We start from the raw sequence: 12740 nt of genomic DNA, 5'->3' as shown, positions 1-12740 counted from the left end.
AGAACATGGCCACTACCCCGAAGATATTATTTTATTCATCTAGATAGATAAAAGATATTATATTCAGGATAATTCACACAATATTTAGACAAAATGACCTGATATAGCATCCTGTGCCTCTCTAGCAAACAAATAAACAATAGATCTCTTCTTGCCTTTACCACATGGTGTGGTTTATGGCACCTGGCACCAGATCTGTGTGTGGTCGTCTAGGTCAAGCAAATTTTCCTGCTAAAATTTTTCTGCTTGTTGAGCCCAGCAGTCTGCTCCCAGTCTCACATGGGAAGGACACTGTGAGGGAGCGTGGTGTGTTTAGTACCATGGATGTACACTTCGACTTGGGATTTGGCTATTTGTTGAATCCTGTTGAACCTGATGAGGGTCTCAACTTTGGGGACCAGTTTCTTCGGCATGTTGGAATGGACCTTGAGGATTTCTCTATGCTTTTGAACTGTGACATTGACCTGGGATTTCTTATCACGAACTGTGAGTTTTACTCGAGGATCTGTTTTGATTTGTTATTTTGGTTTGTTATTCTCTGTACTGTTTCCAGTAGTCAAGTTCTGAAGGGGTGCCACTGTTTTTGTCATTGTTATGTTTTGGTTACTTTTATGGTAAAACCAATGCTATTTTCTGAAGTTTTATCATGTAGAGAGAACAAAACAGTTTTGTTTAGTTTAGTTTAGTTTGACAGCACCATGCTTGTCATTTTCTGGTGGCACTGTTTTTCTGTAGAAAATATTGCACTGAGTTTGTTATTTTCTGAAGATCTGTTTTTTTTTTGTTACAGTTATAGAAAGCAGTAAACTTGCTATTTTCTAAAGATCTGGTTCTTTGTAACAGTTATAGAAAGCAGTGACCTTGTTATTTTCTGAAGACCTCAGATTCTTTGAATGTTACAGTTATAGAAAGCAGTAAACTTGTTATTTTCTGAAGATCTGGTTAGAAAGCAGTGACCTTGTTATTTTCTGAAGACCTGGTTCTTTGTTACAGCTATGGAAAGCATTAAACTGTTGTTTACTTTTATGACATTGAGTCTTTGTGACTTAATCCTCTCTAATCCCCTAGGCAATTAGCACAGTGTGAGAGCTGACCAGTGGTGCAGAAAAAGTGTTGGATTATCTAAAAAGTGTGGTACTATCCAAAAAGTGTGGCTTTATTTTATGCAAATTTTAGATAGTACCACACTTTTCGGATAATACAACACTTTTTCTGCACTATGTGGATATAATCACAGTAATTGAAGGGCTCCCATTGGCTGAGGGGTAGTGGCCATGTTCTAAGTAGATGTCAAACATATCCTACCAACTGTGAAATAACGAGTCGTCTAGAGTTTTCCTAATGTACAAAATAGCTAATAAACTGCTGGGCTTACCAACTGCCATTAAGGATCTAATACCAGCAATGCAGACTTGGAGCAATAAATAGCCGTGCCTGTACGTACCAGAGATATATAAATCAGGGACTGATGTGTTCAAAGACTTTTAGAATTACCATAGAGTGTAACTCGTTGTCACCAAGTACCAAACATCTTCTTTGAATAGCTTGAAACAACGCCTGCGGCCATATGTACAAAGGCAGGTGTGACAGGTTGTACAGAGCACTAACTGCTGCTTGCGAAGCTGGTGTCTTTCATCGAAAGGCGTTCTATTAATATTTGTACTTTAGTTTCATCCGTCTTTCACTTGGTGTGTTGAACGAGATCATTGACAGACTTCGGTTTCTTCCATGTTTTTAGTTGTTTAGTTCCATGAGTTTAGATATGTAATTTGATAAAAGTTTATTGTAAAAATATGTTATATGATGAACATTTGAGGCGAGATTTTGTACATACAATGTTATTGTACAATAAAGCTTTGTTAAGAATGGACAATGAGAAGAAAATCATTCATTCTCTGTTTTTTAGATGCCTAACTGATAGGTAGATTTTCAAAGACGTGCCTGGATACAGCTCTCAGACAGAGTACAAATAGTTCATTTCGTGGTGATGACCCAAAAACACAAATAAAGGACATCTCAAATTAACATAAACAGGTGTCATGGCAACGGGCCCGCCCATGTAGCCCTATCCCTGGCAGCCATGTTGGGGCAATGTGGTCACGTGACGTCGAGTCACCGGCTTGGACACAGGTGTTGTATTTCTTCAAGAACGGCGTTCTTTGTCTGTACGGACGTATTGTCGAGGCCAATTGTGTGCAGTGTCGGACCAGCCGCTACCTTAGACGCAGGTAAGTGTCTAAAATCTCCCCGAAAACGTGTAACATTTGTGACGCTAAGTGTAGCAAACTGGTTTCTTCGTAGGATGTTTAACAAAAACATGGTGTTGCTTACTAACGTTAATTTTTTTTTTACTTTCGACGTAAGTCTCAGAGTTAGGTATACGTTATTAAAGTGTCTCTCTATGTGACGTGTAAGTTTACTAAAGTCTTAACACTATTCATTGTATTTAGAAATGACTGTTCAACCTCTTGTTGCCCAGCATAGCAATGGTTTAGACACTTACTGCTCCGGTCAGTGACCTAGATTTTCACGGGTTTGCATAATTCATTACAGTGGTTCCCCAAGAGGAAGTAATATGTTAAAGCGATGTATCGAAATACTGGAAGTTCAACCCTTATCAAAATGTATGGTCAAAACGTCGAGCTGTTCCACTGTAACACTAAGTTTCCCATTAATGATTTTTTGTATTGAAATACCATCCTTTCATTTGGAAAAAAATGTATTTACCTAATTGTCTCGAAACATGTAGTGGAATAGCCCGTTAATCAAATATAGGACCAATCTACACACAAATAAAAGACGAACACAAAGTTTTGTCTTACAGGCGATTACTGTGTGTTGATAAAAAAAGCTTTCCCTGACAGCGCAAACAACCTGTCCGCATCTACATGTGAAAAGATGTCTGCATCTGTTATCTGTACAACCTGTTTTACCGGTTTGGCCGTCCTTCGGCCAGCTGTCGCCAGGTTACCAGACCCCCGCACAAGCCGATATTTAAAGATTCCTTCGGCAGGAAAATAAACACGTGTCCCGCTCTCAAATCGACTTGGCACCCTACCCGAGTCTGATCAAGTCTAACTCAGGGATGTCTGCCGTGACATGTCCTTGGAACGTCTTGGCCTCGGACCCAAAGATTTGGAATCCCCTGGCAACAGTCTGGTATCCAGGCCACGGCACACGGCGTGACAGCAGCTAATTATATTTCACTAAAAGAGCTGTCCTTTGCACAACTAGCTGCATGCATTGTTGATTAATCCCCTTGTACATATTCTCAAGGCACATGTTAGGATCCGACTGGAGGACAAAAAGAAAACCTGACAAAACAACTAAAAAATACGTGAAAATCCATCAGGAGCCTAACATCTGTTAGTAAGACTTGACTTGACTTTGACTTCATTGACGATGAGACAAACCATTACATGGGTCTGCCTAGACAGCTTTGGGGTCAGCGGTAGACCCTGCAAAGATACGGACGAACATACAAAGAATTCATCATAAAGGTGTTTAGTTACGTCATACCGACGCTTTTACATATTATATGTTTCAACTTAAGCTTGTTCTGTTTGATAGATGATCATTTATTTCCACTTGTCCCGGCCCCCTGTAGGTCTCCGAAGCGTTCGCGAGTCCAGTAAAAAAATGGAAGGACCAGCCTACCCTGCTCAGGGACAACAGTACCCCCCTGGGACTTACCCACCCCCCGGACAGCCATATCCACCCCCTGGACAAACCTACCCACCCCCTGGACAGCCCTACCCACCCCCCGGACAGCCATACCCAGTACCTGGACAGACCTACCCAGGCCCCGGACAGCCATACCCAGGCCCTGGACAGCCTTACCCAGGCCCCGGCCAGCCGTATCCAGGTCCCGGACAGCCGTACCCAGGCCCCGGCCAGCCGTACCCAGGCCCCGGGCAGCCGTACCCAGGCCCCGGGCAGTACTACCCACCCCCCGGACAGACCCACCCAGCTGTAGCACAACTACCCAATCAGAACCGACCAGCCAAGGACCCACCCTGGTACAGCCCCAAAGGAAAGGTAAATATGCCATTTCGCTAGTCTTGTTGCGCATTGCACAGTCGAGGTTCATTGTGGTCTTAGGTCAAAGTTGAAGACTAAAACTCGGAGCCTTAAACTTTGACATCAGTCCACATTTAATCATGACCGCGCATGTGCAATATAAACTATGCAATGGCTTACAGGCAGACTTATATTACTAGCTACATAGCGATACATGTATTTTTGCAAACCCTTTTCAATTGGTTGTAAACTCCATTTTAAAAATGTCAATATTATGTCCATCTTCAAAGAATTGAAAAATTGTTTTTGCTCCATTTCTTCTTATTATTCTCCAAGCAAACAAAGTCAATGACCTGGACTATCTGGCTGTCACCATGGTTACTGGCTAAGAAGCAACAATCTTGTGTGTTTGGTTACATTTATATGTAAAAAGTGGCAGGACAGAGCCAAGGAAACTGGTGACCATATCCAATGTGTTTGATCAGTATGAACCTAGTAGTTTGTAACGCTAGACCATTTGAAAGTAAACATTATGCATTTGCTTGCAAATGTCTTTCTACTGGTTGATGATTAATTTTTTTGTTAATTTCCAGAGCGGTGGTCACCTAGCCCTACTCGTGCTGATGTTCGTGATCTGCTGTCCCATAGCCTGCCTCTGCATGTTGTGCGCGTGCGCGGGATCTTCGGATGGTTCTTACCACGGCGGGTCTCACCACGGGTCTCACCACTCCGTCTCTTCGGCAGGCTCTGGGGGGTCAGGATGCTCATAAATGACGTGATTTCTTTGTGAAGAAAACGTTAAAGTTGCCCGTGCATCTGTAACAGGTGCTCAGGGGTGGCATCCATTTCCATTTCTGTAGCCCTTTGTGCATTTCTTTGTACATAAGCCAATATATATTTCTACCGGTTTTCCCATAAGAAATCGAATTATTTCTGAAAGATACAATAGATACAAAATGTACCTCCTGTGCATTATCATACAGTCCATATCCCATGTACATTTATTAGCTCAGGCAAAATAGCGCAGTTTTTAGTCTTTAAAAGAACCTCTTTTGTAATAGTTTGATTTGTCTTGGTGTGTAGTACTGCTCAAGAACGTACCACGCATTGTATCCACAATAGAATTTGACTGCATGAACTTAAAAACATGGCGAAGCGAAGGCTAAGAGTTAGTCGAAACATTCAAAGTAACGTCCTTGGATCCCGAAACATTTCTTGGTGGATGTATGCTTCTACTAGTCTCAGGTCACATAGGTTTCTTTTGTGGAATCGCTACCGTAGACTGCTGCGCATGGATAAGGCGTCAGAACAGATATATGAAAGGTATATTTACTATATGAAAATCACCTTTGGCGTTTTCAGGTAAACTATATCACATTGCGGCATGAAGCATGCAAAAACTCCGAACCGGGAACTTTCAGTGTGTTACTCATATGTGATAACCGCTAAACTTCCAGCCCGAATCCAATGTCATTATATTTATGCAATCCTCAGACAGCGTGACTTTTCGAGCCAGGGTGATAAATGTACAGTAAGAGGTAGAAAAAGCAGGTGATGATGAGAGTGATGCATATATGTATCTTTTAAAGTTAACAGTTGCTACATTAAGGCAAGGAGGTTGAAAAGAGGAATTTATTAAGGCTAAATACTGTAAAGAGGTATGAAAATGGAATAAAGATTTTTAATATCATGAAAAAGGCTAACGCTTAGAAGTAATATTAGAAACGTTGTTAACCGCACCTTTTATTGTGTGTTTGTTTAGTCATAGATACTATGCTCAGTTGCTTAATATGACTGACAGGCCAAAAGTCGTTTAGATGCATGTAACGAAGCGTTGTATATTGGACGCCTATACAGCTCTGTCTATCATTAAATTATGCTATTCACAAGACTAGCCCAGGTAATACGTTCGAAGTGATGACGATTCACAAGACGTTTCACAAATGCCACCTGATATTTACCATGGAATTTAGTAATCAGTGGTGTATTGTTATGAATATTATATATAGCTAGCTGCCACGGCGAGCCTAGCCTGTGAGGTATATCAGTCCATCATACAAAGATACCAGCTGACTTCTGCAGAAGCCCATTCCTGTCTTTTCATCAGCGACTTGCTATGGAGACTCCCACGCTTGCTTAGCAACGTTATATATGAAAATGTTTTTACTGTCATTCAACACAGGAATTTGCTCACCTCGACATTCTTGTGTTGAATGACAGTTAAAACTTTAATACGGATTATATCAATACAGATGAGCTTTCGTGCTAAGAAAATGAACTTACCTAAAATTGAGACACCGATATCTTATGAGCAAACTCTAAGGACGCGACGCAGAAGAAACCGAGTACACTTTCTTCAAAGATATGAGGAAGCCACTACATACGTATGTACCACAAGCCAACAAACTTTATTGCAACTGAGTGATTTACAGATATATAAGTACAGAACATCTCAACTGACAATTCACAAAAAGTATCTACGCTGGTAAACAATTCTGTAAACGATGCGTAAGGCCCCCTTTCCACTAGGACGGCGATCGTGCTGCGCTCTCACTGCGACCTAAATAACATATGTGAAATCTTCGCTTTCACACTGGGTATATCATAGAAAACGCAAAAGTGTGATTGAGAAGACAACAAAACACACAAAGTGTAACAACATTCGTTTATTTTCGATCCAATTCGTTGAACGATGTGTCAAATTGTCTGTCGCAGAGAGAGCGCCGCGAGAGCGCCGTCCTAGTGGAAAGGGGGTATAACTAGGCTATACCTATGTCAAGAGCCATAAAAGAATCTTCATACTTGAAAAACATATGATAATTTTCAATATGTTTAGTACTAATCCCAAGAACTGCTGGCTCACAATTTTTTGTCAGGTGCGTATTTCTCTTTGGACTAGGACAAAGGGTCAATTAAAGGCTAAACTCTAGTTAGAAAAATCTAAACTTGATAGCAAGTTTGCACTACACCAGACTGAAAGAAAAACACGTCATTTCTGTACTTCATGAATTACTCTAGTTTTGTGTACAAATACGTCGAATATTTCTCCAAAACGACACAGCTACTCTATACTCTGTACTTTAGGATCTCGTTTACTTGATGAGCAATCGAACATGGCCAAAACCTCGAACTGATGCACGTTTTTCAAAGACATACGGAAGTTGAAAACTAAAATACCAGACATCGAGCTTTATTGCCCTAGAACTACATGACACAGAATGTGGGAATATTGCATACAAACATGGATACTTCTCAAACACAACACAATTAATCTACAGTTTGAATGTGAGAAACAATGGATATTTTGCAATTTGAGATCCAAACGTTTGTCATGAAGGCATTATAGGTATTACTCTTACCCGAGCATTGCAGCGCTATTCTTACACAAACAAACAAACAAACTGTAGATATCAAGTGAATGAATAAGTCTAAAAGATTGGTACGAACAAGCCTACCTCTGTCCTGGCGGTGGGCGATGATACTCTGCACTGGCCAATCTCCTCCAAATTGCAAAGCTTTCTTATTACACTCCAACGTTCGAATTCGTTCACTTATACTTGCATGATCACAGTTGTTCTGTTCCTAACTCGTATTGCACAAACTTGTTTCCTTTGGTCTGTTTTAAAGCAGCAAATTGATTTTCTTAATTCTTATCTTTTTTCGGTGTCTCGATTTTGTTGCACGGGCTTGTACCTTCCTGGATTGCCGATTTCGAATGGGTAGGTCAACTGGGGTGTTGTGAACCGAACTGGCCATGGTATGTCCCTAAGTTGCCTCGTTGGTCTCGGTGTCCGACGTTGATATGATGTAGGGACGTCTGCTGGTTACACTTCCAAGTTTAGTTGTCCGGGAAGAGTTTCCGTGATGTCCTGTCCGGAACTCGCTGTTGGTTCAGCATGTACATCTGCCCGCACTGTGAGCTGGAAAGGCGCATAGGCACGGTTTTCTGTAGAAGGTCCCGGGCTCACTTCTCCCTGCATTGTCTGCCTTTGTGCTTGGTCGGAAGGTATTACCTCCGCCGCCGGTTTCAGGCCATTTGTATTGCTTTGAGCTGGCACCAGTTCTGTGGCCTGAGCCACTTGCCTACGACTAGTAATAGCGACCATCTCCATGTCCCCTTGCCGCCGTGCCGGTACCGCAGGTGGGGTGTTGGTCGGCAATCCACACAGCTCTCTAATGGCTCGGCGAAACTCCGGGAGCCGGAAGCTGCAGATGATGGGGTTGGCCATGGATGACAACGTCAGGAACAGGAGGGCGGACACGTGATCGGCGACAATCAGGGCCCGTTGCGACATTTGTTCCTTACTGATCACAGCTCTTGTTATGGCCACCTGAAAAACTGTAGTGGCTACGGATACAGTCAGAACTATTGCATACGGCAGCATCGTTTTGAATGCCTTGGTCTGGAAGACCCACAAGTTGCGGTTTTCGTCCCTTTCCTGTTGTTTTCTAGCTTCCTTGAAGACTCGGTAGTAGAACATTGGAATGACGAGAATGGTACTTGACAAGACAAGGATGTTTATATTAATGAGAGATATTGAGACAATGTTCTCCGGGTCAATCTGGCATGGCATTCCGTATTTGGGCAGTCCACCAAAAGCCACAGGCGCTATTCCCAGGAATAGGGAGAAGGCCCTGATCGTCAAGATGCTCACACCAACACGTTTTGTGGTGACTCTTTCATGGTAGTGTAGGGGATGGCACACAAAATGGTACAGATCTATCGCCATCAAGAGGTACGTACCAAACATAGATAGCAGACATGTGGGCGCAACCAAGATTCTACCGATGCACAATAGATATTTCCCGATGTCATCTTGCCGAAAAAGTTCGTAGATACGGATGGGAATCAAGAAACTGGTGAAGATGATGTCGTCGATAGCTAGATTACACCGAAGGTAATAAATGGGTTTTTGCAGATATTCCTTTTTCCAAACTAAGAAAATGAGTAGCAGTCCGCATCCTACCGACAGTACCAGGCTGATGATGAGGTACGCTGTCTGGAGATCGCGAGAAGTTGAGCCGATGAATAGAACACGGTTGATATCAACTTTCACCTGCGGACCACCCGTGTCTTCTTCCATATTAATATGACGATAGCACGACAATTCTCTCAGGAATATTGCTTTCTTTTAGAGGCAGCAATATACGCATGCACAGTGGTAATTAATTACCAGAGATAATCAATTTTTGCAACGGCTGAAACGTGCTATCTTAGCGGAAAATATGATTGATGAAAACATTTGCGTATGAAGCTCTCTTCTGACGTCGAAGCTATTCAATCCCAGATCTATGCATGGACGTATTCATAACAGGGGTAATCAGCAACCTCTTGTACCCGTTTCTTTACATGTGAATCAGAGAACAATATGACATAATACGCCCTCATAAGCTACCCATTACATTGAAAAGGTAGTCCCAGAATGGAGATAGGTACAAGGACGCCTACCGTGCAATGCTGGAGTCACATGTCACATAGGGGCCGGGCTATTTGCGAAAGCGAAAAATAAAGTACATACAAAAGATATGCAATACACAAATTATGCACATGGCTTTTATTTTTTATTTTCATGTGTTTTAGTCTTTTTGTACATATCATACCACCGGAAGTGGCAAGGAAAATATAGTAAATTGACCGACAAATTTCCAACACGGGACAAGGAAATCAAGGCAAGAGTTTTTTTAGGCTAGTTACTTGGACTAAGAAAATATCACAGTTTAAAGTCAATAAATTATTAAGACATTCCAAAAGCAAGTCTCCACGACATGTTTATTTGCAGTGTGCCAATAGAAGTTTATCTCCAGGCAGATCTACCAGTGGCAAAGACAGTATCTATGGACAAAAACAATATCCGGAGCCAATGGCATTAAAGTGAGTATCAGTTATCAGACATCCAATAGTTCTTTAATGCAATTGAGCACATAAATGGAATATGGTATAATATAACTCTTACACTGTAGACATCAAGTGAACGAATACGTCTCAAGGATTTGTACAAACAAACCCTTTTTAAATCTACATTAATAGTTAAGATATCAAATGTGTCTAGTTTTAGTCCCATGAACTGCTGGATCACTAGTCTGTGTCATATGTATTGGCCTGTGCATTTTCTGTTTAAGGTCAATAAATGGCTAACTACAAAAAACTGTCACCAAGACTACACACATCTGTACATCATTTAACGTTTTCGGTACAAACACATTGGACTGGTAAGTAAATTCTTACTACAACCAGAATGAAACAAAATCTGTATCTCAAAGGAATAGTTCTATAGTGTTCGGCACAAGCACACTTCAATTATCCTGTAGTTTGGATTTCAGGATTTCGTCTGTTTGTTCACTAAACTACCAACAACCCTACTACATACATGTACCCCAAACAGCGAATTAATACACGTTTTTCAAAGACATTAGACCACCGCACAACACAACACAGCTGCTCTGCAATTCGGATTAAATGTTATAAGGGTTATTATGAATGATGTAGTTACGACTCTGCAGAAATAAGCTATTTGAAATAGCCCGAAATGTCACCGATTTGTTATGGTACAGTACAAGTATTACTCTTACAAGAGCATCACAGCATTATGCTAATAAGGGAAGGTAATTGCAGTTCCATACTGGGTGGGTCACGATTGTGAAGTATACGTCTGTCTTACGTGGCAGATATCAAGTAACTGAATGGGTCTAAAGGATTGGTGCGAACAAGCCTACCTCTGTCCTGGTGGGTTTGCGATGTCACGCTGCACTGGCCAAAGTTGTCTCCAAATTGCACATCGTTTTTATTATACTCACATGATCACAGTTATTCTGGCGTAGTTCTGTTCCTATCTTGTATTGCAAGAACTTGCTTTGTTTAGAATGTTCTAAGTGAGGCAGCGAATTGATTTTTTAGTTCCGCTCTTTTTTTCCGGTGTCCCATCTTCGTTGCACGGGCTTGTACGGGTCAAGATCGAACGCGCGGATGGGTGCCGTGAGTCGAACTGGCCATCGTGCGTCCTACTGTTGCCTCGTTGGTCTCATTGCCAAACGTTGATGTACGGACGTCTGTTGGTTACACGTCCAATTGTACTTGTCCAGGAAGAGACCCCATGATGTCCTGTCCGAAACATGGTATTGGTTCAGCATGTACATCTGCCCGCACTGTGAGCTGGAGGGGTTGCCCAGAAGTGGCTTGATAGACACGAAAGTCTGTACAAGGCCGTGGTCTTAGGCTCATGTCTGTCCGTGTTGTCTGCTTTTGTTGTTGGCCGGAAGGAACGCCCTCCGCCGTCGGCTTCTGTGCTTCTGAAGAGTTTTGAGGGAACGTCAGGTCTTTGGTTTGTGCCACTTGCCTGAGGCCGGTGATAGCCGCCATCTCCATGACCATGTCCCGATGTCGCCATGCCGGTATTAAAGGTGGGGTGTTGGTCGGCAATCCACACAGCTCCCTAATGGCTCGGCGAAACTCCGGGAGCCGGAAGCTGCAGATGATGGGGTTGGCCATGGATGACAGCGTCAGGAACAGGAGGCCGGACACGTGATCGGCGACAATCAGGGCCCGTTGCGACATTTGTTCCTTACTGATCACAGCTCTTGTTATGGCCACCTGAAAAACTGTAGTGGCTACGGATACAGTCAGAACTATTGCATACGGCAGCATCGTTTTGAATGCCTTGGTCTGGAAGACCCACAAGTTGCGGTTTTCATCCCTTTCCTGTTGTTTTCTGGCTTCCTTGAAGACTCGGTAGTAGAAAATTGGAATGGCGAGAATGTAACTTGACAAGACAAGGATGTTTATATTAATGAAAGATAATGAGACGCTGTTCTCTGGGTCAATCTGGCATGGCATTCCGTATTTGGGCAGTCCGCCGAAAGCCACAGGCGCTGCTACCAGGAATAAGGAGGAGGCCCTGATCGTCAAGATGCTCACACCAACACGTTTTGTGGTGACTCTTTCATGGTAGTGTAGGGGATGGCACACAAATTGATACAGATCTATCGCCATCATGAGGTACGTACCAAACATAGATAGCACACATGTGGGTACTACCAATGTTCTACCGATGCACAATAGATGTTTTCCGAAGACATCTTGCTGGAAAAGTGCGTAGATTCGGATGGGAATCATGACACTGGTGAAGATGACGTCGTCGATAGCTAGATTACACCGAAGGTAATAACTGGGCTTTTGCAGATATTCCTTTTTCCAAACTAAGAAAATGAGTAGCAGTCCGCATCCTACCGACAGTACCAGGCTGATGATGAGGTACGCTGTCTGGAGATCGCGAGAAGTTGAGTCGATGGATAGAACACGGTTGATATCAACTTTCACCGACGGACCAGCGGTTTCTTCCTCCATTTTTTCTCGCGTATAGAACGATTATGTGTCGACTATCGTACTCCTTTCAGGTTAGCTTGACCGACTGTCGAGACGGCAGTGTCATCATAAGCACGCACTGGGTAAAGGAAACCAATTTATTCACTTCAGTGCTGAAACGCGGTATGTATGTAATTAGCGAAAAATGTGGTTGGTGACAACCTTTGCGTATGAAGCTCCTTTCTGACGTCGAAGCTATTCAAGCCCAGATTCGGATAACTGGTGTAATCAGCAACCTTTTGTACCTGAAGATTTCGATGTGATTCGGAGAACAATATGACATAACAAGCTACTTATATAAGCTTCTTGTATAAGCTACTTTTTACGCTGAAAAGGTAGTCCCAGATAGGCTGTTTCAAGG

General features: G+C 42.5%; 3 protein-coding genes across 3 annotated transcripts in view; 2 read left to right on the top strand and 1 right to left on the bottom strand.

Annotated features, from left to right (window-relative positions):
* Positions 1 to 12740, top strand: part of LOC118409729 (3-oxoacyl-[acyl-carrier-protein] reductase FabG-like) — an 876245-nt gene that overhangs the window by 204030 nt on the left and 659475 nt on the right. The window lies entirely within an intron of this gene.
* On the top strand, positions 2066 to 5909 carry LOC118409733 (basic proline-rich protein-like). The gene is made up of 3 exons (XM_035811014.1): positions 2066 to 2228; positions 3608 to 4038; positions 4614 to 5909. Exons 1-3 carry the CDS (start codon positions 2081 to 2083, stop codon positions 4788 to 4790), a joined length of 756 nt encoding a protein of 251 aa, XP_035666907.1. The 5' UTR covers positions 2066 to 2080; the 3' UTR covers positions 4791 to 5909.
* LOC118409144 lies at positions 7845 to 8994 on the bottom strand. Its single transcript, XM_035810013.1, has one exon. The coding sequence runs from the start codon at positions 8769 to 8771 to the stop codon at positions 7845 to 7847; it is 927 nt and encodes a 308-aa protein (XP_035665906.1). The 5' UTR covers positions 8772 to 8994.

Source organism: Branchiostoma floridae, chromosome 2 (assembly GCF_000003815.2).
Source record: "Branchiostoma floridae strain S238N-H82 chromosome 2, Bfl_VNyyK, whole genome shotgun sequence".
In the NCBI taxonomy this organism is placed as follows: Eukaryota; Metazoa; Chordata; class Leptocardii; order Amphioxiformes; family Branchiostomatidae; genus Branchiostoma; species Branchiostoma floridae.
This window is presented reverse-complemented; position numbering and strand designations above follow the sequence as displayed.